We start from the raw sequence: 25,777 nt of genomic DNA, 5'->3' as shown, positions 1-25,777 counted from the left end.
CGTTAAAGCCTGTGCTCCCCAAACCTCAGCCTATCCTGCAGGCTTCCCCTCTGACAGCCAGATCTCTGCCCATGGCACTTGGGCATAGGTGCCATGTTGTTAGGATTTCTAATTGAGAGGTGCTTTATTAGTCACAGTCCGAGTGATGCTGAGTAAAATATGTGCAGACCACGCTGACTATGTACGCCTACTTCCTGTTTTTCTCTTGGTTTGTCTGGCAGATCTGATTTAATGGTTTTATTATCTTGGATCCAACCTAACTGGATCCAACCTCCCTTTGAACAATCGATACTCGTGGGCGTACTATGAGCTGAAATGGCAGTATCTCTGTGCCGATGGTTGACCTGTCCCAGAGACATGGGCTCAGAAGACAGACAGAGAGCGTGGCTGGGTTGGCCCWGGTGACCCTGCAGGAGGACAGCAGTGCAGGGATGGCATCTGGAACTGGGGCTCCCTTGGAACTGGGGCATGGGGCCTGGGGTGAGATTTGGAGCATGGGGTGGGCTGTGATGGAGTAGACCCATCACGAGCTGGGTCTCCTCTGGCTGGGAGGCTCAAAGTTGGCTCTCTGGATGATGAGTTTGGATATTCTGGGCCTCTCTCTAGCTATCTTTCTCTTGATYTCTCTGTACTCTGCATGACATGAAATGCCTCGAGTGAAATGGGTCTATTTCTTTCCCTCTCCTTTTCCTTGTTGTGGGCTGAGATGGACAAGCTTGATGGGGCGCTGTAGCACTGCTAACACTGGCAGCTGTTGTGGTGGACTCCGCTGTAAACCTGTTTGCCCAGGATTACCGACACTGTCAAGATGTTTGAAGAATTTTCATTGAGCACTTTTTTTTGTTGCTGTTTTAGTAATTGAAATGTTTGATCTTTGAAGGGCTATTGAAAAAAGAAGCACCTCACCTCCCCACTTTTCCTCCTCAGTACGGCACCTTCTTGTGTGGGTCTTTTGAAGTGCGGCTTGTCAACAAGTCTGCTCTCCTCTCCAGACTGGCTAAGCTAAGCACAATGCCAGGGATCTCACTGGGAAGGCCGGCCTGCCTCTGATGCTGTAGCAGCCTGGATGGCAGAGAGAGAAAAAGGGGGATGACAGGAGAGGTTGAAAGGGGGAGATGAGAGGGACATTTACTGATTTGTTCTTTTAGATGTGATTCAGATTCATTGGTTATGTTTCTTCATTATGTTTCATTTGACAATTTGCTGTAGGTGTTTTTTGAGTGTGCAAATAAAACTATCAGGCRTTTAAAAGGAGAGGTGGAGTGCATGGAGAGAGAGAGAGGAGTGAATAGATAGAGGGAGCTATACTGTATTTGGGCAAAACAGACCGCAGTTTGAAAAACAGGGCAAGCTGTAGTAATGCCAGTAGTGCTTAGCCCGTCTTATTTAAAAGGGAGAGAAGCTTTCATGTTCCCGACAAAGGGCAGAGCTCTCCCCTGAAGCTTCCAGCACACTAGAACAGGGGGGGGGGGGGGGGGGGGGGGGGGGTGGGGGGGGGGGGGGGGGGGGGGGGGGGGGGGGGGGGGGGGGGGGGTGTAAATTCAGATTTTTCTGTAGGTGAAAATGAAGTCCTCTGAGGATTATTTTTTGAGTAAAGCCTCTCTGCTAGGCCCTGTTCAGATTATATCAGTGTCAGCGTCTGGCTCTACAGATATTATTCATGTGCTGTGACCGCTAGGGCACTGCACCGGTGGTGGGCCCTGGCCCTCACTGCAAGGACGGACGCGACACTGTGTGTGCGTGTGTATGCGTGTGCGTGCTGTCATAAGTGAGTGTACGCGTCCTGTCCCCCTCTCTGTTCTGATCATCCATCCTGCCCTCCCCCCCAGATCCTATCTCTGTGTTGGATCTGTAGGAGCTTAATCATTAATCATGCACGCTGCTCGCTATGAGACGTCTCACTCTGCCTCTTCCACAATGCCGTGGGCCCGGCGATGGTGTGTAGCGGTCTGTGTTCCTGACAGGTGTGTCCCACCGTCGCCACTGTTACCCCTGGCAGGRGCTGTTGTGTGCAGGCGCTCAGAACGCAGAACCTAATGACAATACGCGGAACACAACCACTTCCTCTATGGAATGTCACAGTCGTCGGCTCACTAACAAATGGGCTCTTATTTAACTATCAATCCCATTCAGCTGATGTCAGCTCATTCTATTCCCCCCTCTCCAGTAATTTCAAAGGAATATGAGGCCATTGATCATGTGGGATGTCTTGTGAAAAGCTGACTGGTCCTATATATACCATTACCAGACAGAGAACCTCTGACACAGTATGCATGATTGTCTCTGGATTTTAGGTCACTCCTAGCTACTCTTATTTCAGCTTGTGACCCTCAGGGYGCTCTCTCTTTCTGACTGTTCTTGGCTTTTATGTCATGCAGTCTTCCTCATTCTCTCTCCTTTTAGGTTGTTTGTCCATGAATTGCATTAGAATACAATTAGATGAACAATGGCAATATTAACGTCAGTGAAGCAGATCTGGAACTGTATTTAAATGCCTCTATTTTCTGTGAACAGTTTGTCTTCTCTCTAGGGRTCTGCTACTATATACAGTAGGCCGACCCTATTGGGCTGSCAGTGCAAACAGAAAATAATGGATGGAAGTTTAAATATTCTTAGAATATCTGAATAATGAATATTTGTTACAGTGAGAAAAGAGCTCTCGGTCTGTGACCACATTTTCTTTCAGCTGCCATGTTGCGTCCCTTTCTCATTGGTCAGAGTGTAGGCTTAGCCTCAACGGCTACATTTGACTTGACTTTGAAAAAGCAGAGCTTGAAAGCACAATCTGGTTATATGAGTTAAGGAATAGCTCTCTATAGCTTTGTATTGGCTCTGTGTGGTGGAAAGGGCCCAGTAATGACACTTGCAGGTTCCAGATCCAGATTGTTTTTGATTTGATGAAAAAGCTTCTGAGTCTCTGTTTCATTCACTTACTTGCACTCTATTGATTTGTGTGGTGTGTTCAATGAATGTCTGTGATGGTGCATTTTCTAATGAAGGGATCTCTCCCCCTCCCCTTCTCCCTCTATCACTCCCTCTCTCTTCCTCCCCCTTCTCTTTCCCCCCTCCCCCCCTCTCTTAGATCTGGACCTGCGCTACTTCTGGAGCTGGAGTGCGTTTGAGGACTACCTGCTATTCTGTTTTGCCTTCACGGTGCTGTGTGCCTTCCTCACCCTTCTCCTGCTGGACTCTGTGCTGTTCGTGGAGGGCCTGGGCTCCCTGGCCGTGCTGTTTGAGGCCATGCTGGGGGTGCCACAGCTTCTGCAGAACTTCCACAACCACTCCACCCGCGGCATGAGGTGAGTGAGTGGCCTGGCAGGCTGGCACACACTCCATGTACCATGTGTGGTGTACACTGAATTTACAAAACATTAGGAACACCTTCCTAATATTGAGTTGCAGCCCCTTCCCCTTGGGGCAGGACTCTACAAGATGTCGAATAGCAACAACAGGGTGCAGTGGGGTCAAGTTGGCTGGATGGTCTTTGGTGTGGACCATTATGATACACACGGGAAACGTTGAGTTGAAAAACCACAGCGTTGCAGTTCTTGACACACTCAACCAGTGTGCCCTGCACCTACTACCATACTCCCATTCCAAATGCACGAAAATCTTTGGTATGCCGCATTCACCCACTGAAAGGCACACAACACAATCCATGTCCAATTGCTGAGCTTAAAAACCCTTTAGTACCTATCTCATCATCATCTACACGATTGAAGTGGATTAACAAGGTGACATAATAAGGGATCATAGCTTCACCTGGTGTGTGTGTGTGTGGTGTGTGTGGTGTGTGTGTGTGTTGTGTTGGTGTGGTGGTGTGTGTGTGTGTGTGTGTGTGTGTGTGTGTACTGACGGTCCAATATTTCAGACTACACCTACTCATATTTGTATTCATTCTACATTGTAGAATAGAATCCGCTAGGGAGCCAGCCAGCTAACGTTAGCTAGCTAGTTAACAGTACACTTTAGCTTAAGACATATAGCTAGCTAGCAAGGTAAACCATGAATCTAGCTAGGTAAACAGCATTTAAGATCACATACGTAACGTTAGCTAACGAGCCAGCCAGGTGATATTAGGTAGTTAAACAACAATGAACAAAGTGCCAACAATGCCACAGTGTTGGGAGCTAACCAACCAGGTCCAATGTTAGCTAGCTAACATTAGGCTCTAACTAGAAAACAAATGGCTCTGGGAAACAAATAGTAACGTCAGCTAGGGAGCCAGCCAGCTAACAGTACACTTTAGCTTGAAATTAAACCACTTAAATTAAACCAAATTAAAAACATGTAATATCTGAAAATGTAGCTAGCTATCGCTAGACTATCTTACCTGTATACATCATCAAGCATGATGGACGTGCCTCCCTGTAAGGAATGCCATACCACAGTTGCTCTTAGTTMGAAGATGTAATCKGGAGACAGGTGTTTTCTCCATCTCTTTAGCTATCATACTTTAATTCCACTGATTTCAAAACTTGATCCTCCAGAAGGTAGAGAGCAACACTTATGCAGCTCCATTACACAATATATTTTTTATTTTTTACATAAAAAAGCAGTGTTTGACAGGATTACAAACACAGACTGACGAACTCATATAGACAGCAGCCTTCAATATGGCAGACCAATCCTCTCTCCTCTCTCGGCATGTCCAGCCRACTCATTTATATCAYCCAATCATGGCTAGTGGGAACGTTGCTAACTTTTTCTGTGGCTTAACCAACAAGGCTCGTAATTTAACAATTTTATTCGTATTTACAGATGGCATACAGATGGACCACACATGCAGAGATCATCCGTTCACCTACTCTGCGTCTCACAAAGAGACAGCGGTTGGATCAAAAATCTAACATTTGTACTCATCAGACCAAAGGACAGATTTCCCCCAGTCTAATATCCATTGCTCATGTTTTTTTGCCGAAGCAAGTCTCTTCTTCTTATTGGTGTCCTTTAGTAGTGGTTTCTTTGCAGCAATTCGACCATGAAGGCCTGATTCACGGTCTCCTCTGAACAGTTGATTTTGAGATGTCTGTTATTTGAACTCTGTGAAACATTTATTTTAGGGGGGCTGCAATCTTGAGTGCATTTAACTCTAATAGAACTTATCTCTCGAGAGCAGGTAACTTAGGTTCTTCCTTTCCGGTGGGCGGTCCCCATGAGCCAGTTCATCATTAGCGGCATTGATGGTTTTTGGCGACTGCACTTGAAGAAACTTTCAAAAGTTTCTTAAATGTTCAGTATTGAACTGACCTTCATGTCTTTAAGTAAATGAGGACTGTATTATGTCTTCTGCTTATTTGAGCTGTTCTTGCCAAATATAGACTCGTGGTATTTTACCAAATGAGGGCTATTCTTCTGTATAGCCACTGCCTACCTAGTCACAACACAACTGATTGCTACAGAATGCATCTAAGAAGGAAATATATTCCACAAATTAACCTTTAACAAGGCACACCTGTTAATTGAAATGCATTCCAGGTGACTACCTCATGAAGCTGGTTGAGAGAATGCCAAGAGTGTACAAAGCTGTCATCAAGGCAAAGMGTGYCTACTTTGAAGAATCTCAAATATAAAATATATTTWGATTTCTTTAACTCTTTTTTGGTTACTTCACACGCTGAAGCTGACCCCGAAGTTCAGTGAGGCAATAAGGAACAGAGGCTGGCCTCCTAGAAAGGCGGACCACACTTAGGTGACCGTAGTAGTGATAGTAGCTATAGTACTAGAATGACACACTGAGAGGGCCTGCTACCCACTGATCCACCACTGTAGAGACACCCAGAGACAGAGATGAACCGGGCCTCATGTTCTCACTGATTGGATGAGCAAGTTGCCGCCCAGAGCCACGGTGCAATCACGTCAAGGACAAAGACATTACAGTCTAGCACCAAGGCTGTGACATATTGATTGTGTTAATATAAAATATGAATTACAGTTGGAAACCATATAAATGAGCCCTCATTCCMCCGTTGCATGCTTAAACTGTGCTCTTGATGGTTAATTTGGCTCATAAAAGGCTGTGCTGCCTGAAGCATGTCTCCACTCTGACTTATCTGCATGGAGCTGAGGACAGAGCTGAGAACAGAAGGATAGCTTCTGTTAATGTGCTGAGCTGTGACTGCTGTCTCATAGTATGGTTATTCTGTCTTGAGGACAAATGGAACTGATTGTATTTGGACTACAGTAGGGTTGGGCAGTATACCGTATACCAGGGTATTTGGAAATACCTACGGGATGGTTTTCATATACCATCAATYCCGTTGAAACTATTTATTGGAAGTTTGTTAATACTTTTTAATGTTTCTAACTACTTTTTAAGTAAATACCTGCAGTCAACTTGTGCAATATGTTACGAGAGAAAGCAGATTGAGTTAATTTCGCCTTGTCACATTATTTTACATTATGAAGCTTACCGTACTTCCCCAGAATAGTTGAGCCAGTCACGTGTTTGTTATAAAGAGCACAATGGGAGAAAGCGGGAGCTGGTGAGTCTATAGCGTTCTACGGTGCATTTTGGAAAGTATTCAGACCCCTTGCCATTTTCCACATTTTGTTACATTACAGCTTTATTTAATTTTTCCCCTCATCAACCTACACACAATACCCCATAATGATAAAGCAAAACAGGTTTTTTGAAAAAAAAATAAGAAAATTAATAAAAAATAAGAAACTGAAATATCAGATGTACATAAGTATTCAGATCCTTAACCAGCACTTTGTTGAATCACCTTTGGCAGCGAACCACCACATTTAACCATGGCAAGGTGACTGGGAACGTGGCAGAATACAAACAGAGTGGTCATTCCCTCCTTAAGGCAATCAAACAGGCGAAACGTCAGTATAGAGACAAAGTGGAATCGCAATTCAACGGCTCAGACACYAGATGTATGTGGCAAGGTCTACAGACAATCACGGACTACAAAAGGAAAACCAGCTACGTCGCYGACTCCAACGCCTTGCTCACAGACAAGCTAAACACGTTCTTTGCCCGCTTTGAGGATAACACAGTGCCACCGACACAGCCAGCTACCAAGGACTGTAGGCTCTCCTTATCCGTGGCCYTTGTGAGTAAGACATTTAAACGTGTTAACCCTTGCAAGATTGCCGGCCCAGACGACATCCCTAGCCGTGTCCTCAGCTGGCTGGTGTGTTTATGGACATATTCAATCTCTCCCTATCCCAGTCTGCTGTCCCCACATGCTTCAAGATGGCCACCATTTGTTTCTATTCCCAAGAATGCAAATGTAACTGAACTAAATGACTATCGCCCCGCACTCACTTCTGTCATCATGAAGTGCTTTGAGAGACTAGTCAAGGATTATATCACCTTACCTGACACCCTAGACCCACTTCYATTTGCTTACCGCCCCAATAGATCCACAGACGATGCAATCGCAATGCACACTGKCCTATCCCATCTGGATAAGAGGAATACCTATGTAAAAATGCTGTTCATTGACTATAGCTTAGCATTCAACACCATAGTACACTCCAAGCTCATCATTAAGCTAGAGGCCCTAGGTCTGAACCCTACCCTGTGCAATTGGGTCCTGGACTTCCTGGCGMGCTGCCCCCAGGTGGTGAAGGTAGGAAACAACACCTCCACTTCGCTGATCCTCAACACTGGGGCCCAYAAATGGAGCTTGCTCAGCACCCTCCTGTACTCCCTGTTCACCCATGGCTGCGTGGCCATGCACGCCTCCAACTCAATCATCAAGTTTGCAGACACAACAGTAGTAGACTTGATTACCAACAACAATCGAGACAGCCTAGGGAGGATGTAGAGTGCATTCTGGGAGTGGTGGGTGTCAGGGAAATAACCTCACTGCAACAATCAAAATAAACAAAGAGATGAATGAGCTTCGCCTCGCCGCCGGATTGAGAATTTGGATAATAGAAGGAAGAGGAAGAAGGGGGTAAGTTGTTTGAAAGTTTTTGGGGTAATATGTGATGAAATTTGGTCAACTACTGAGGAGTGTAGTGAAGGTGAATTGAGTTTATGAGGGAGGGCTTGAGATAATTTGGTTGAGAGTAAGATGTGGGTTGTGGTGAGTGTGGGTATCTGGAAAATGCACGCTCTGGCTGCCAGGGCGCAGCGCCAGGGCTCTCACACGCGCTGTGCCGCGCCGCTCCTCTCATCAACACCCATCTGAACCCGCGCGGGCACAACCTACTGCCTCCACCCGCCGCCGACAGGCCCCTAGCTAACACCCGACTGTCCACCCGCACACCGCGCAACACACGACATGACGGCCCCCCCGCCCGGCACCACACCAAGGGCCCCACGCGCCCCACGAGCCCAGCTGCTGTCCTCCACCTCGCTACCCGGCCGGCGGCGCCAGTCGCAGAGCGGGAGCACGCGGCTCACATACCAGGCTGCAGCTCAAAAGAGCCTGGCGGCGGGAGCGCGATAGAACTCGGCAAAACAACGACTGCTCGCGATGTGCACGCGCTCGTCTCACATCCTCACCCAGCACACCACGCACGCAAGCACGCTACACTCACCAGGACTCCGAGCGAACTGGCGTTGCGCCCCGCCACTCTCGCTCTCACCATCACACTGGCACGACACTAATATGCCCCTCTAAGCTAACTAACCCTACCTTCACATGCTTCACTCATCGATAGGATCTATCTGAGATCACATCTAATGCACTCATGTACTAGCTCGACGTCCGTACTGATGTCGATACGGACCACATCCGCTCATCTCAGCTTCATGCACGATACACATAGAACTACTAGAGACAGTGCACTCCACACGTTCAAGCATACTCGGAGTCCCAGCACGTCCATCATACATATACAGCACAATCAGTGTCTCATCCGGAAAGGAGACATAAGAGTCTGAGTGAGTAGGGAAACGACACTCGATCGTTAGACTTACTAGCACTCTAGCACTATCTGCAATCCCAAGCGCCAGCGATCACTCCAAGCACAGCACACCAAAAATCTCAGCATACACCACACATATACAGCGACACGCACCGAGCAGGCCCCCAACGAACGTCCACTACCCGGCTCGCGTGAACACCCACTCACAGTCGACATCACCGGCCACCACCGATCATCCGCTACAACAATGGCGCAAAGTCAGTATCTGCAGCGACTGTCTAGTGCTCAATGCGAATGTCTCAGGTGGACAGCGGAGACCTTCACAAGCTACCGTGCACTCCACTGAACGTGCCACGTACGCGCGTAGGACCACGTCGCACGCGCGAGTGTACACATCGGTGGTGCCAGCCCAACGCTCGCAGCAGCCACACAGCGCATCCTCTAACGGCCCTATCGCGCCCACATGTCTGCCTTCTGCCCTCGAGACTGAGCAGCGCTCGAACGGGCCAGGCCGTTGAGGGCGCCCACCGCTCGGCCTTCTTGCATAAGCAGCACACACCGAACATTCTCACAGAGACACTCAACCACGCCGACACTGGCCCCATATAACCACCGCCAAACTACTGGGACCACCACATCTGACCTCCAACTCCTACTCAACCCCCGTCCGCCTACTCTTCGCTCGCGTCTCGGCCGCTCCTCCCCGACATTTCAGAACTGCGTTCGCACGCCACTACCCCCGCCTAACAGCCCCGCCACCACACACTGCACTCTCCATGCTTCCAGCACCCTCGTCCGCACACCTACACATCACGACCCACTGCTACTCAGCTTCATCACAACTCACATACACTACACTTGCAACCACGCCCCGTCATTGGCTCTCTTTGCCCGCTGCCTAACCCACCAGATCACTCCCGCCCACTCCCGTCACACAGCTGTACACAAAGCCTCCTCGCACACCACACCACACACACCACCCGCGGACGATCCCTGTTTCCACCAATACTCACGAGCTCTCGCGCACTCCAACCACGACCAACTCCTTCCTCCCTAAGACACCAACCCCACACGCCACCACACCATTCTTACGCGCGCGCTCACCGCCCCTGCTCTCATCACTTCGGCACACCCCCCACCCCTAGCTAGCACCAATGCACCAGCCTGAAAACAATGACCAGTAGAAACTGCAGTAATTTTCATTAATCTTAGCAAGATTTAGGAATCCTTGTGAGTAAGTATTAGCTAAGTTTCCACTTGTTGTTTGCCTATTGAAATTAACTTCAGTTCATGAAAAAATAAATGCTAGCCAGCTACTTAACCCTGTTGTCCAAAGCTAACGTTATAAGGCGCCAGCTAGCTTCATCTGGCTAGTGAGGCTCGACTGGACCGTTATGTGTTGTGAAGCAGCCACAATAGAGGATTAGGCACAATAGTGGAATTTGCGGTTGCTTTCAAATTAAAGTCTGTCATTGACATGATGCAAATGAATACAAATAGTATATATATCCACACTTTTTATTTTGAAGGTTAACTGCAAAGTCCACTATTGTGGCTAATCCTTATTGTGGCTAGCTTCACATACAGTTGAAGTCGAAGTTTACATACACTTATGTTGGAGTCATTAAAACTTGTTTTTCAACCACTCCACAAATTTCTTGTTAACAAACTATAGTTTTGGCAAGTCGGTTAGGACATCTACTTGCGCATGACACGAGTAATTTTCCAACAATTGTTTACAGACAGATTATTTCACTTATAATTCACTGTATCACTTCCATGGGGTCAGAAGTTTACATACACTAAGTTGACTGTGCCTTTATACAACAAAGCTTCTGATAGGCTAATTGACATATTTGAGTCAATTGGAGGTGTACCTGTGGATGTATTTCAAGCCTACCTTCAAACTCAGTGCCTCTTTGCTTGACATCATGAGAAAATCAGCCAAGACCTCATAAAAAATTGTGGACTCCTCAGTCTTGTTCATCATTGGGAGCAATTTCCAAACGCCTGAAGGTACCATGTTCATCTGTACAAACAATAGTATGCAAAGTAATAACACCATGGGACCACGACTTACCTGAAAGGCCCTCAGCAAGGAAGAAGCCACTGCTCCAAAACCTCCATAAAAATGCCAGACTACGATTTGCAACTTCCATGGGGACAAAGATCGTACTTTTTGAGAAATGTTCTCTGGTCTGATGAAACAAAAATAGAACTGTTTGGCCATATTGACCATCGTTAGTTGTGGAGGAAAAAGGTGAGGCTTGCAAACCAAAGAACACCATCCCCACCGTGAAGCACGGGGGTGCAGTATATCGTTGTGGGTGCTTTGCTGCAGGGGAGACTGGTGCACTTCACAAAATAGATGGCATCATGAGGGAGTAAAATTATGTGGATATTATGAAGCAACATCTCAAGACATCAGTCAGGAAGTTAAAGCTTGGTCGCAAATGGGTCTTCCAAATGGACAAGATACCCTAAGCATACTTCCAAAGTTGTGGCAAATATGGCTTAAGGACAACAAAGTCAAGGTATTGGGATGTGGCCATCACAAAGCCCTGACCTCAACATTTTTGTGGCAGAGAAACTGAAAAAGTGTGTGTGCGAGCAAGGAGGCCTACAAACTTGACTCCGTTACACCAGCTCTGTCAGGAGGAATGGGCAAAATTCACCCAATTTATTGTGGGAAGCTTGTGGATGCTATACCCAAGATGTTTGAACGCTCAATGTTTTCAATAATTTATAAGGCAATGCTGCAATATCTATAGTCTGAGTGTTTCTGTAAAGCCTCTCTGACCGGCCATGGGAAATGGTGAATGGAAATAAATAAAAGCTGAAATAAATCATTCTCTCTACTATTCTGACATTTCACATTCTTAAAATAAAGTGGTGATCCTAAGTGACCTAAAACAGGGAATTTTTACTAGGATTAAATGTCAGGAATTATGAAAACCTGAGTTTAAATGTATTTGGCTAAGGTGTATGTAAACTTCRGACTTCAACTGTAGATGGGTCCGACCACCATCAATCAAATAAGAACTGTGTTATTTTAGATGACACCTGTCTATATAGTTAGCTACTGAAACAGATGTCATATTTCTATGTTTTTGGGGAAGAACATTGTTTGCATCCATGAGCTAGCTATCTTTTTTTTATGACCYGCACTGTAGGTGTGCGAAACAACTTTTCCTGCATCATAGCATACGTATTGATGAATTGTTGCGAAGTGAAATACGAGTGATAGTGTAATCAAGGTGTAATAACTCCGTAAAAAATGTATGAATGCGTTAAATTATTATGTGACATGCAGTCATATTCAGGTCCTGATTGGTCAAAAGGTTATTTCACCCGTTAACATCTCTGGGATGGTAGCGTCCCACCTGGCCAACATCCAGTGAAAATGCAGAGTGCCAAATTCAAATAAATTACTATAAAAATTAAACTTTCATGAAATCACACATTCAATATACCAAATTAAAGCTACACTTGTTGTGAATCCAGCCAACGTGTCAGATTTCCAAAATGCTTTACGGCGATAGCAAACAATGCTATTATCTGAGGATAGCAACCAAGCAAACAAACACAGACCATCATATTTCAACCCTCCCGGCYCGACACAAAACGCAGAAATAAAGATATAATTCATGCCTTACCTTTGACGAGCTTCTTCTGTTGGCACTCCAATATGTCCCATAAACATCACAAATGGTCCTTTTGTTCGATTAATTCTGTCGATATATATCCACAATGTACATTTATTTGGCGCGTTTGATCCAGAAAAACACTGGTTCCAACTTGCACAACGTGACTACAAAATATCTCAAAGTTACCTGTAAGCTTTGTCCAAACTGTTTCAAACTATTTGTAATACAACTTTAGGTATTTTTTAACGGAAATAATCGATAAAATTTGAAGGCGGGATGATCTGTGTTCAATACCGGAGAAAACAATGTGTAGCATGCTTTCTGGTGACGCGCTCTAACAAACAGTACACTTCACTGAGCCTCATTCTGAACATGGCTACTTCTTCATTTCATAAGGAAAAAACCTCAACCAATTTCTAAAGACTGTTGACATCCAGTGGAAGTGATAGAACTGCAAGCAAGTGCCGTAGAAATCTAGATCCCCATAGAAATCCATTGAAAAGAGAGTGACCTCAAAAAACAATATTCCTGGTGTCCTCAGGTTTTCGCCTGCCAAATAAGTTTGTTATATCACAGACATATTTTAACAGTTTTAGAAACTTCAGAGTGTTTTCTATCCAAATCTACAATTATATGCATATCCTATGAGTAGCAGGTAGTTTACTTTTGGGCATGCTTTTCATCCGGATGTGAAAATACCCCCCCCTATACCAAACAGGTTTTAACAGCTCAACACAGAATAATGTGCGCACTACCTCAAATCGTTGGGAGAAAATATTTATATTTTATTCAGCTTTGTTCAATTGTATTCTTCATACTATTAAATATATAAAATTATACCACGGAATAATAAGCAAATCTTGTCTGTTAAATTAACTAAGTAGGGCTACTGTCATAGCCACATCAGGACTTAACATAAGGACATCAGAGTATGATATTATTTTCTTCACTCAGTCCATCTCAAGCCCAGCTACTCCCACTCATCCAGCAGCAGCAGCTCCCAGACTCACACAACAACCCACCAGCAGCCCAGCTCACTCACCCAGCAGCGCTCACTACCAAACCCACCAGCAGCAGCAGCCCAGTGACAGGGTGTAGGCTATTTCATGATTTATTAGACTTTTTAAAATGGCTTGTAGGCTATGTGTGGAAGCCAGGAGATCCTAAATGTGTTTATGTTAATTAATGGTCAATTACCATGAGACCAACAGATATTGCTTGACAATCACCAGCCCACAGCCCTATGAGGGAGTGCCCTGCAGTTAAATACTTTTGGGAAGAGCATGAATGTAAATATTCAGTGTCCCCAACCATTATGTTACTTAATGATGATTGAATCTCTCAATCAAATAAGATAAGCTTACTGCCGGCAGGTGCACGCTACAAAATAAATGTTGGCTATAAGACGTCAGCTCTAGGAAGAGTCTTGGTGGTTCCAAACGTCTTCCATTTAAGAATGATGGAGGCCACGTGTCCTTGGGACTTTCAATGCTGCAGACCTTTTTTGGTACCCTTCCCCAGATCTGTGCCTCGACACAATCCTGTCTCGGAGCTATACGGACAATTCCTTCGACTCGTGGCTTGGTTTTGCTCTGGCTTGGTTTTTGCTCTGACATGCACTGTCAACTGTGGGACCTTATATATTGGGTCCCGAGTGGCGCACGTCTAAGGCACTGCATCTAGTGCTTGAGGCGTCACTACAGACAACCTGGTTAGAATCCAGGCTGTATCATGTGATTGGGAGTCCCATAGGGCGGTGCACAATTAGTCCAGCATCGTCCGGGTTTGGCCGGTGTAGCGCGTCATTCCCCAAACTTGAAACTCAGGCGCTGCTTATTATGCCAGTTAGGCTCTACACCCCTTGTAAAGCAGATTCATGTGCTTAATTGTAAGAAAGTTATTTTTCCCACTTTAGTTGTGATACCAACCTTATTAAAACATGTAGGCCTATGGCCAGGCTACATAAGGTGTCCGAATATGATTTAAGAAATTTTTTTTTCCTATGCTGGGCATTCATTCACAAGTGAAAGGCTAATATTGTCACCCATCAGAATTTTCTTGATTTAATCTTGTCTTTACATATACTAAATAATATATGTGTGACATTTGTTTTGATTTAGAATGGACCATTATCATGCACCTGTATAGAAAACAGGGGCAGCGGAAAAAAATACATGTCATCTATGCACTTAAATAGCGAATGGAGGAGGCTTTTCCCTGTGGTTTAATTCATTCCAGCCAGGTAGGCTATACTCATGTTGTAAATATAAGCAATGTGCTTATAAATATTTTAGGCCTAGCCTGTAGAAAGCTGATGGGATCCTCCTCTTTTTATTAGGGGCCATCACTCAGTTTTTTCCCGCAATTGCATAGCCTATAGAAATAATGCACAACATGAGCTTATTTGATTAGAGGGACAATAGTGCTGACTACCAGGCAGTTAGCAATTTGGTAGGCTACTAATGACCAGCAGCAGCATCAGCGCTTGGAGAAGCCTAATTACCATGATTAAACGGTCATGTGTAATTTGACTGCTTTCAGGACTCGTGACCGCCGGTGTGGTGGTAATACGGTCACCGCAACAGCCCTATTTCCCGCATCATATGAAGGAATGTGCCTGATTTAGGGGACAAAGTGAGCATTTGGAATTTGGGGCCAATTTCATTATYAAAAGTTTATTGGGTGTTTGATTGTTCATAGAGTAACTCTTCTTTGTAGCCTCAGAACYAGAGAGAGAATGACAGGTTTGATGGACAGATCAGCCGTGTTCCATTAAAGAATGTGAAGCAAGACAGAGGTCTAGTAAGTACTCAGATTCACAATACCTTTAGGATATACTGTAACTGCTTGCTCATTCTTCTTCTTCCATTTCCCTCTCTTTATCTTGTTATCCTCTCTTCCTGTCTGACAGTTTTCTATTAGCCTGTCTCTCCTCCAGTATTTAATGAAATCCACTGTTAGGCTACWTTCTCAAAGCACAAAATAAATAGTACAATGGAAACACAAAACACTCCCAYAGGGAGGGAGATATAAATATACCTGGGTCGTTCCACACCTTTTGCGTCCCTAAGATATTTTAAGTAGAAATTGTTCACCAATATTGAATTTTAAAAMCCTGTTCTATTACATGAAGTGCCCACATGGAGAATTTAATCTATCTGAATCATATTTTTAATATGAATAAAGACTTGCTGAAGTGACAAAATATAGCATTTTGACATGTTATTCCGTGAACCCTATGTGACTTCTAGAAAGATTTTAACCCACTTAACCCCAACATTTCTCCAAGCTTTCACCATCATTGTAAAGCCCTAGTTGTTCTGTAGTTTTGACAGTCATTTCTGAATATTATTTATTTATTTAATGGGATTAGTGATTAATTTATGTCTGTCAACCCTGTTACTTGAACTGAACTCTCCGTTTTAATATGGTGAAACTATTCCTTTTTAGGTCTTTTTTTCAAAAGGAACGTTGAGCTGGTTCTACTCTTTTTGGTTATTTTCTGGTGTTTTGTGGTGGAAAACTAAGTGGGTTGAGCATAACACATCAATCCTGTTACCCATAGATACACAGGCTATAAATGTTTTAACTATATACTTGTTTTTGCATTTCATTTCCACTCCCTGTTGCACACAACAAGCTACCATTCATCAACCCTATTACTGCCAACCCTGTTACTTTATTTGGCACTTAATAATAGACTCTTACTATAGTWTTTTTTTGCAATGGGAAAACATGTATTTTATGAAGTTGAACATGTGCTCTTTGACAGAATGTAAAATTAGGTAAAATCTCAAGTTTATTTTGACCAAGTTACACTTCTCAAAGGGCCTAGAAGTGGAGGAACGACCTGCCTGMGTGTTGTTCAGCGCAGTATTTCCCATACCCTGAGACAGTGACAGACAGTAATGCACTGAGCTCCCAGCACCTCAGTCACAGTACAGTCACTCCAAACTCAAAGTTTAGGGCCAACCCTGTTTTTTTTTTTTTTCTCTTMYKAGATAGGCTCTCACCCCCATGGGAGTTGGTGGTGTGATGATGGCATCTTCCTCTCTCACAGATAAACTCTCATAGCGGTAATCTTACAGTATCCTAGAGCAGTGATTCCCAAACTGTAGGTCAGGGTCCAGGTGAGTCGCAGGATATTTTTTGTGCATTGCACACCAAAAATTGTTTTGTAGAAAATATAATGGACTTGCACTACCTTTCAAAAGTTTGGGTTCACTTAGAAATGTCCTTGTTTTCCATGAAATCAATTGTTGGGTCACGAAGCAAAAAAGTTTGGGAACCCCTGTCCTAGGATATAAAGTATTTTCAGTTTGTGAATATCGAGTGTCAGTATATGGTTAAAGTGGACTCCCTATATAATTTCAACCTTGGCTAAAGGCCATGTACCAAAAAGGCTTTTTGTTCTTGCATAATAACATACTTTAGGTACTATGCATCCTATAACTATGATTGTCTTTAGTTTATGTGTAAACCTGACCTAGCTGGAATGTATTTCTGTGGTCAGTGGTCCACAGTGTTCAGTCAGACAGTGTCTCTGCCTGGCCAGCCACAGCAGGAGGTGGCTAGTGGAGAGAGAGACACCCTCAGGTCTTAGCTGAGGCTGCTAGATGGGTGTTTGTGAGCTGGGGTTGCTGCTGGTGGGTTGGTGGTGAGTTTGGGCTGCTGCTGGTGGGTTGGTGGTGTGCTGGGACTGCTGCTGGTGGGTTGGTGGTGAGCTGGGGCTGCTGCTGGTGGGTTGGTGGTGAGCTGGGGCTGCTGCTGGTGGGTTGGTGGTGAGCTGGGACTGCTTCTGGTGGGTTGGTGGTGAGTGGGGCTGCTGCTGGTGGGTTGGTGGTGAGCTGGGGCTGCTGCTGGTGGGTTGGTGGTGAGGCTGGGGCTGCTGCTGGTGGTTGGTGGTGAGCTGGGACGCTTCATGGGTGGGTTGGTGGTGAGCTGGGGCTGCTGCTGGTGGGTTGGTGGGGAACATGAGAGTTGGCCAACACAGAGCTACTGTGGACTGTAAATACTGTAAAGGAGACATCACTTCCTAATTCACTATAATACAGTATTCCCAGATGCCTCCTGTGAAGTTATTTACGTTGTGATGACAGTGTCCCTTTTGACCTATTACAGCTTTTAGATGGTGACATCATACTGGGAGTCTCTAAAAGATTATATGCTATTGCTTTGTATCATGCAATATAGTGCTGTAAATAGTGCTGCAATATCACTATAGTAGAGAGATGGAGAGGAGGATGAAGAGACATGGGGTGGGGGGGGTGAGCGAGAGGTAGAGAGAGCAAGGTATTGCAGTTTTGGTCTCCCTAACTAGAGCCTACCTTGCAGTACTGAATGCATACATAGCACAGTGCTGGTCCTTCTCTTTAAGTCAAATAGGTAGTTAGTGGCTGGTGCCTGCTGTGCAGCTGAGCTGAGAAAGCTTTAATCTGTCTCTTAAACGAGCAGGGACATGTAGACACCTCCCTCCCATGGGGCCACCTGGTGAGGCTGCTTCTCCATGGGCCATTGCTAGAGACGCCCAGCCCATACCGCAGCTGATTACCCATGGGAAGCCCAGGGAGAAAGTGAACATTTTCCTGATTTACAGTATAAAAATAGCCAAGTGCTGCATGGCTGTGTGGAGATTACTCACCATGGGGGACCTGGGGAATCTACCTCACGAGACTAGCTACCTCCACAGATTCACGTCTTATTTTTATTTTTTAGCATAGAGCCATGTAGTGTGTGTGTGTTTTATGTMMGTGTGTCATCTTCTAATMCCTTCTCCTCTCCAATCATACTGAGCCTGTCATGGAGGCCTGCAGTATGTGAATAACTTCTTTCCTTTGATCAATCCCACTGTTCCTAGGCCATCATTGAAAATAAGAATTTGTTCTTAACTGACTTGCCTAGTTAAATAAAGGTAAAATAAAAATGCAACATGAAGGGGCAGATCGCTCAGCACACATACAGTTGTGAACACCACCCTCTAAGTGTTAATGTGCGTCTTAGTATTTGGTGATCCATAGGGTGCTATTAAGTTGAGGACATAAGGTTGGTACATTTTACAACTTCTCCATACGGAATGCTCTGGGGATATGGAGTAAAGATGTTGTTCTGCCAGCTGTGACCTGTGAATCAAATCAAATTGTATTTGTCGCATGCACCGAATACAACAGGCGTAGACTTTACTGTGAAATGCTTACTTATGAGCCCTTACCCAACAACGCACAGTTAAAAAGTAAGAAAAAATAAATAAATAAAATGAAATGGTAACACAATAAAATAACAATAATTTGTCCAAGTAAGGGCTCCCAGTCCTCTCCTCTGGATGACTTGAAAGAGGATGCACACACACGTCATGAAAGTCTCACCTACTCTCAGGCTTTTTCTGGGATAATCCCTAGCCCACAGTCACCACCTCAAATTGAGTGAATACAGAGAATATTGTTTGTTTGTGTGTGGGGTCAAATTCTCTCTTTCTCTCTTGCATCCTTTCTTCGTTGTCTTGCTCTCACTGGAGTGTGACATTTCAAATGTTTTTGCCTGGCCTTGGTGAGTTTGATCTGTTTTCAGTTCCATGTCAATGAGTGTATTTGCACCTGTTGGAGAACTGTTTGCAGTGTGTGATGGTACATTTTAGCATGGTGATGAGGGTGTTGAGGGAGTTGAGAGCCCACATGTCTTAACCAAGGGATGGAGGCTGATAGGCTGGTGCTGTAGCTGCTGAAGAGTCATTGATAAAACCCGGCCACATGATTGAATTAGAGGCCCTGCCTTTACCCAGCTCCTGTACAGGGAAATCAGCCYAATTATTCATATCCCCTCCAGGCCAGCASAGGAGAGGAGGAGGAGGAAAGAAGAGGGAGAGGAGTGGGGCAATGAAATGACAGGGGAGAGCTCGTCAGTTTAGCAGTTTCCCTGACTGACTGCAGCTCATTGTGTGTGTGTGTGGCACTGTCTTTAATGAATTGGAAGTATCGAAATGGCTACTATCCTCCACRGTATGTTGTGACAGTTTATAACAGTTTGTCCATGCACTTAAAAACAAATGTGCTTGGTGGGTTGTACTTGAATTGCAGTGGCATTTGCATCCCTGGACTTTGCAACCATGAAAAACACTTTAAAATGACATAGTTACACATCATACATGTTTTACTTCATATTGATCTGTTAATCAATGATAAAATAATGCAAGTCCGTTATCGMCAAAACTTTGTTAATGCAATCATTAAAGTGCTTAAGGTAAGCAAATTGGCTTCTCCCAGTAGTAATGTCTTTTTGGGATTTAGAGATCTGTTATTTTGAATGCTAGAAAGTGAACAAAAGTATTAAATATAATGTATAGATCAATAAAAACAAAGGCTATTAAAATACTTTTTTTGTTACTAGTGTCATGTATGTCCCTCAGTTTTATGTCATTGTGTTACTGCCTTGAAAATCACTCACTACAAAGATATAGAGGAGAGTTGGGTATGTTGAGCCATTTTATACATTTAGCATCATTACGTCAAGGGAAATAGCATTCTTCATAACAAAGATATCTACATATATTTCAGCATTTTGTGTATTCCTGGAAATAATCAGAATTAATGTAAACATAARAGTTTTAAAACATAACTTGTCGCAAAAAATTGGTCTCGGCACAATTTACGGGGTAAGTTGAGCTGCCTTAGGATAAGTGGGTGATGGTGCTGGTGGGTCGAAGTTTAATTCATGGAACAGGGGTGTGGTACAGCATATTGCATATTTTAAATGCATCTTATTTCAAAGGAGCATAGGGGGTTTAGTGTGTGTGTGTCAGTCACCAGATCTCAACTCAATTGAACACTTATGGGAGATTCTGGAGCGGCGTCCGAGACAACATTTTCCACCGCCTTCAACAAAACACCAAATGATGGAACTTCTCGTGGAAGAATGTTGTTGCATCCCTCCAATAGAGTTCCAGACAGTTGTAGAATCTATGCCAAGATGKATTGAAGCTGTTCTGACGACTCGTGGTGGCTGGAGTCTTTGACAATTTTTAGGGCCTTCCTCTGACACCGCCTGGTATAGGTTCTGGGRGGCAGGAAGCTTGGCCCCAGTGATGTACTGGGCCGTTCGCACTACCCTCTGTAGAGCCTTGCGGTCGGAGGCCGAGCAGTTGCCATACCAGGCAGTGATGCAACCAGTCAGGATGCTCTCGATGGTGCAGCTGTAGAACCTTTTGAGGATCTGAGGACCCATGCCAAATCTTTTCAGTCTCCTGAGGGTGAATAGGTTTTGTTGTGCCCACTTCACGACTGTCTTGGTGTGCTTGGATGTTATTTTGTTGGTGAAGTGCACACCAAGGAACTTGAAGCTCTCAACCTACTCCACTGCAGCCCCATTGATGAGAATGGGGGCGTGCTCGGTCCTTTTTTTCCTGTAGTCCACAATCATCTCCTTTGTCTTGATCACGTTGAGGGAGAGGTTGTTGTCCTGGCACCACACGGCCAGGTCTCTGACCTCCTCCCTATAGGCTGTCTCGTTGTTGTCAGTGATCAGGCCTACCACTGCTGTGTCATCTGCAAATGTAATGATGGTGTTGGAGTCGTGCCTGGCCATGCAGGCATGAGTGAACAGGGAGTACAGGAGGGGGCTGAGCACGCACCACTGAGGGGCCCCGGTGTTGAAGATCAGCGTGGTGGATGTGTTGTTACCTACCCTTACCACCTGGGGGCYGCCCGTCAGGAAGTCCAGGATCCGGTTGCAGAGGGAGGTGTTTAGTCCCAGAGTCCTTACTTTATTGATGAGCTTTGAGGGCACTATGGTGTTGAATGCTGAGCTGTAGTCAATGAATAGCATTCTCACATAGGTGTTCCTTTTGTCCAGGTGGGAAAGGGCAGTGTGGAGTGCAATAGAGATTGCATCATCTGTGGATCTGTTGGGGTGGTATGCAGTTTGGAGTGGGTCTAGGGTCTCTGGGYTGATGGCGTTGATGTGAGCCATGACTAGCCTTTCAAAGCACTTCATGGCTACAGACGTGAGTGCTACGGGTCGGTAGTCATTTAGGCAGGTTACCTTAGTGTTCTTGGGCACAGGCACGATGGTGGTCTGCTTAAAACATGTTGATATTAAAGACTCGGACAGGTTGAAAATGTCAGTGAAGACACTTGCTAGTTGGTCAGCGCATGCTCGCAGTACACGTCCTGGTAATCCGTCTGGCCCTGCAGCCTTGTGAATGTTGACCTGTCTAAAGGTCTTACTCACATCGGCTGTGGAGAGCGTGATCACACAGTCTTCCGGTACAGAAGGTGCTCTCATGCATGTTTCAGTGTTATTTGCCTCGAGCGAGCATAGAAGTAGTTTAGCTTGTCTGGTAGGCTTGTGTCACTGGGCAGCTCTTGTCTGTGCTTCCCTTTGTAGTCTGTAATGGTTTGCAAGCCCTGCCACATCCGACGAGCGTTAGAGCCGGTGTAATACGACTCGATCTTAGTCCTGTGTTGATGCTTTTCCTGTTTGATGGTTCGTCGGAGGGCATAGCAATATTTCTTATAAGCTTCTGGGTTAGTCCCGCTCCTTGAAAGCGGCAGCTCTAGCCTTTAGCTCAGTGCGGATGCTGCCTGTAATCCATGGCTTCTGGTTGGGGTATGTACGTACGGTCACTGTGGGGACAACGTCATCGATGCACTTATTGATGAAGCCAATGACAGATGTGTATACTCCTCAATGCCATTGGAGGAATCCCGGAARATTTTCCAGTCCGTCCTWGCAAAACTGTCCTGTAGCTTAGCATCTGCTTCATCTGACCACTTTTTTATTGATCTAGTCACTGGTGCTTCCTGCTTAAATTTTTGCTTGTAAGCAGAAATCAGGAGGATGGAATTATGGTCAGATTTGCCAAATAGAGGGCGAGGGAGAGCTTTGTATGCCTCTCTGTGTGTGGAGTATAGGTGGTCTAGAGTTCTTTTCCCTCTTGTTGCACATTTAACATGCTGATAGAAATTTGGTAAAACTGACTTAAGTTTCCTTGCATTAAAGTCCCCGGCTACTAGGAGTGCCGCCTCTGGGTGTTTGKTWWTGGCGGAATYCAGCTCATTCAATGCTATCTTAGTGCCAACCTCTGACTGAGGTGGTATGTAAACAGCTATGAAGAATACAGATGAGAACTCTCTCAGTAGGTAGTGTGGTCTACAGCTTATCATGATATACTCAATCTCAGGCGAGCAATAGCTCGAGACTTCCTTAGATATAGTGCACCAGCTGTATATTTACAAAATACATAATCCGCCACCCCTTGTCTTACCAGACGCCACTGTTCTATCCTGCCGGTACATCGTATAACCAGCCAGCTGTATGTTGATATTGTCGTCGTTCAGCCACGACTCCGTGAAGCATAAGARGTTACAGTTTTTAATATCCCATTGGTAGTTTAATCTTCCCCGTAACTCGTCGATTTTATTGTCCAAAGATTGTACTTTTGCTAACAGAATTGAGGGAAGTGGGGGTTTARTCGATTGCCTTCGACTTCTCAGAAGGCAGCCRGCTCTCCGGCCTCTCTTTCGCCGCCGCCTCTTCACGCAGATCATGGGGGTCGGCCTGTTCCCGAGGGAGCCGTATATCCTCGGGCTCGTCAGTCGTGAAAGAAGAAAAAGGATTCTGCTAGTCCGTGGTGAGTAATCGCAGTCCTGATGTKTAGAAGTTATTCTCGGTCGTAAGAGATGGTAGCGGCAACATTATGTACAAAAWWAGTAAAAAAATAAGTTACAAACAACGCAGATAAACYAWCAAAAAACACAATCGGTTGGGGGCARGTAAAACGTCTGCCTTCTGCTCCGGCGCCATCTTTGTTCTGTAGACATCTCTGTTCAATATCACTTACCCTTCCATTTCTTGAGCAGTTGTCTGGGACAGGGATGATGTTTTGATGTGCCACTTCCAGTGGAGGCTGCTCAGGGGAGGACTGCTCATAATGMCTGGAATGGAGTGAATGGTATCAAAGACTTATTTGGGGTTTTCGTGTTTGATACCATTCACTCCATTCCAGCCATTACACTTAATTGCAGCCATTATTATGAGCTGTCCTCCCCATAGCAACCTCCTGGCCAATTCGTAGGCAACTTCTTTGCATTTGAGGCTACTAAGCCCATGACACTGGTCTGTGAGATTCTTGATATATCAAGCAAGCTCAGACTCCATGTCATCAGATAAGACCTTGTTTTATGCTTGTATACACAGGGCATGATGTCTGCTCTGTAACAATAAAAATGCACTATCTGAGTCATATGCAAAAATATAGGCATATTTTCTTTATAAAACTGACTAAATATAATCATCATTTGTAAGCGGCCATTGGCTCAACTTGGCCCAAACACTAGCCCACACAGCTACAAGGATGCACTTTCATGTTTGGTTTAGGACCTCATATTGTATCTTATAGACCCCAACTGATGTACAAAACAATCTACTTTAGTTTGGATATGAGCATCATGAAACCTATAACACAATACATTCATTTGAATTGTGAAAATCTGTTTATTGGACCTTACTTGCTTACCACTTTTCCATGTGGTTTCTTCCTTCACATTAGTTGATAACGTCTTCCTAAATATTTGGTCACATTATTCATTTTGAGTATGGTTTCCTAGAAACAAGGGCTGGCTCGACTTACCCCTCAGTCACCTACAAGGACCTTGAGCATTCCCTACAGTGGCAAACTGTTATTGGTGGAGGAGTCTCAAAGGGAATACACAGTGAAAACTGTATTTCATTTGAATTTAATTCACTTTTGAACTAAGGAAGATGTAATTACTATCACCGAAGTCTGAAAAATCTATACTATTGCTCTGTCTGTTGAGCTGTATCTGAAAATCCAATCACTTGACACTCCGTTTTGCTTTGCCTCAGGTGAGATGTCAGCTCACCTACTKATTTTAATACGTACAATGATATGCTTTGTATATACTTAATTCCTGCCCTAATTTGAATGTGTACAGCGCATAACCTGTTACTCTCTGCCATATCTTTGGATTCAGCAAGCAACAGGTCAGATAGCTAGCTAGTTACCGGTAAGCAAGAATGGCTCGTAACTGTATCTTTGGCTGTAAAAGCAATTTACAGCAGTTCTTTAACTTCCCCAAAAAGGAAGATGGGTTACATTAATTTCCCAAGCTCAGGATGCATCCAAAGTTGATTACAAAGAGTGCCTTTTGCAGAGCACATTTTGCAGATGAGTGCTTCGAAAACCTGCTGCAAAGAAATGGGGTATGCCAAGTTTCTTGTACTGAAGCCCAATGAAGTTCCAATACTTGAGGTGCCACTGACAGTCCCAGCAGCAAGCATMGATCACCATTTACTGGTAAGTAACTAGCTAACATAGAATAATAGAGATTATTTAGCTYGCTAGCTAACATTAGTTAATTTATTTGTCAATGTTGAGCCTCCATTAGCTCCGACATGAACCTATATCCTTGCTTTCACTGAACTAACATTGGCTGGCTAACTTAGCTAGATAGCTGTTAGCCAAATAACCAAAATTATATTTAAAAAAATCTGTTTTGGTGCATAACCGATCGAAATCTGATTGTAAAGCATCTTCTCTTTTGAATCATAGGGCTAGCTAACGCCATTAGTTGTATGATGATAGATACAGTGGGGAGAACAAGTATTTGATACACTGCCGATTTTGCAGGTTTTCCTACTTACAAAGCACGAGAGGTCTGTATTTTTATCATAGGTACACTTCAACTGTGAGAGGCGGAATCTAAAACAAAATTCCAGAAAATTACATTGTATGATTTTTAAGTAATTCATTTGCATTTTATTGCATGACATAAGTATTTGATCACCTACAACCAGTAAGAATTCCGGCTCTCACAGACCTGTTAGTTTTTCTTTAAGAAGCCTCCTGGGCCTCCCGGATGGCGCAGTGGTCTAGGCCACTGCATCGCAGCGCTAGCTGTGCCACCAGAGACTCTGGGTTCGCGCCCAGGCCCTGTCGCAGCCGGCGCGACCGGGAGGTCCGTGGGGCGACGCACAATTGGCCTGCGTCGTCCAGGTTTGGCCTGTAGGGATTTCCTTGTCTCATCGCGCACCAGCGACTCCTGTGGCGGGGCCGGGCGCAGTGCGCGCTAACCAAGGTAGCGGTGTTTATAAAATGCACAGTGTTTCCTCCGACACATTGGTGCGGCTGGCTTCCGGGTTGGAGGCGCGCTGTGTTAAGAAGCAGTGCGGCTTGTTTGGGTTGTGTTTCGGAGGACGCATGGCTTTCGGCATTCGTCTCTCCCGAGCCCGTACGGGAGTTGTAGCGATGAGACAAGATAGTAATTACTAACAATTGATAACAC

At 44.8% G+C, this 25,777-nt stretch overlaps 1 protein-coding gene and 1 long non-coding RNA gene across 7 annotated transcripts in view; one reads left to right on the top strand and one right to left on the bottom strand.

The window, feature by feature from the left end:
* The window catches only part of LOC139027570 (uncharacterized), a 20,709-nt gene extending 16,142 nt beyond the window's left edge, over positions 1 to 4,567 (bottom strand). Inside the window, exons 1-2 of the long non-coding RNA XR_011479695.1 lie at positions 4,334 to 4,567; positions 907 to 1,062 (exon numbers count right to left, since the gene is read on the bottom strand). This is a non-coding gene — a long non-coding RNA (uncharacterized lncRNA). The remainder of the gene's footprint in view (positions 1 to 906; positions 1,063 to 4,333) is intronic.
* LOC111962336 (solute carrier family 66 member 2) overlaps positions 1 to 25,777 on the top strand; it is a 117,018-nt gene that overhangs the window by 50,956 nt on the left and 40,285 nt on the right. For all 6 annotated transcript variants that reach the window (XM_023985349.2, XM_023985352.2, XM_023985348.2 and 3 more), the window contains exon 4: positions 3,083 to 3,299. In XM_023985349.2, the coding sequence (XP_023841117.1) occupies positions 3,083 to 3,299 (217 nt within the window). The remainder of the gene's footprint in view (positions 1 to 3,082; positions 3,300 to 25,777) is intronic.

Source organism: Salvelinus sp. IW2-2015, linkage group LG4q.1:29 (genome assembly GCF_002910315.2).
Source record: "Salvelinus sp. IW2-2015 linkage group LG4q.1:29, ASM291031v2, whole genome shotgun sequence".
NCBI lineage: Eukaryota > Metazoa > Chordata > Actinopteri > Salmoniformes > Salmonidae > Salvelinus > Salvelinus sp. IW2-2015.
The sequence above is the reverse complement of the archived record's forward strand: the minus strand, read 5'-3'. Positions and strand labels throughout refer to the sequence as shown.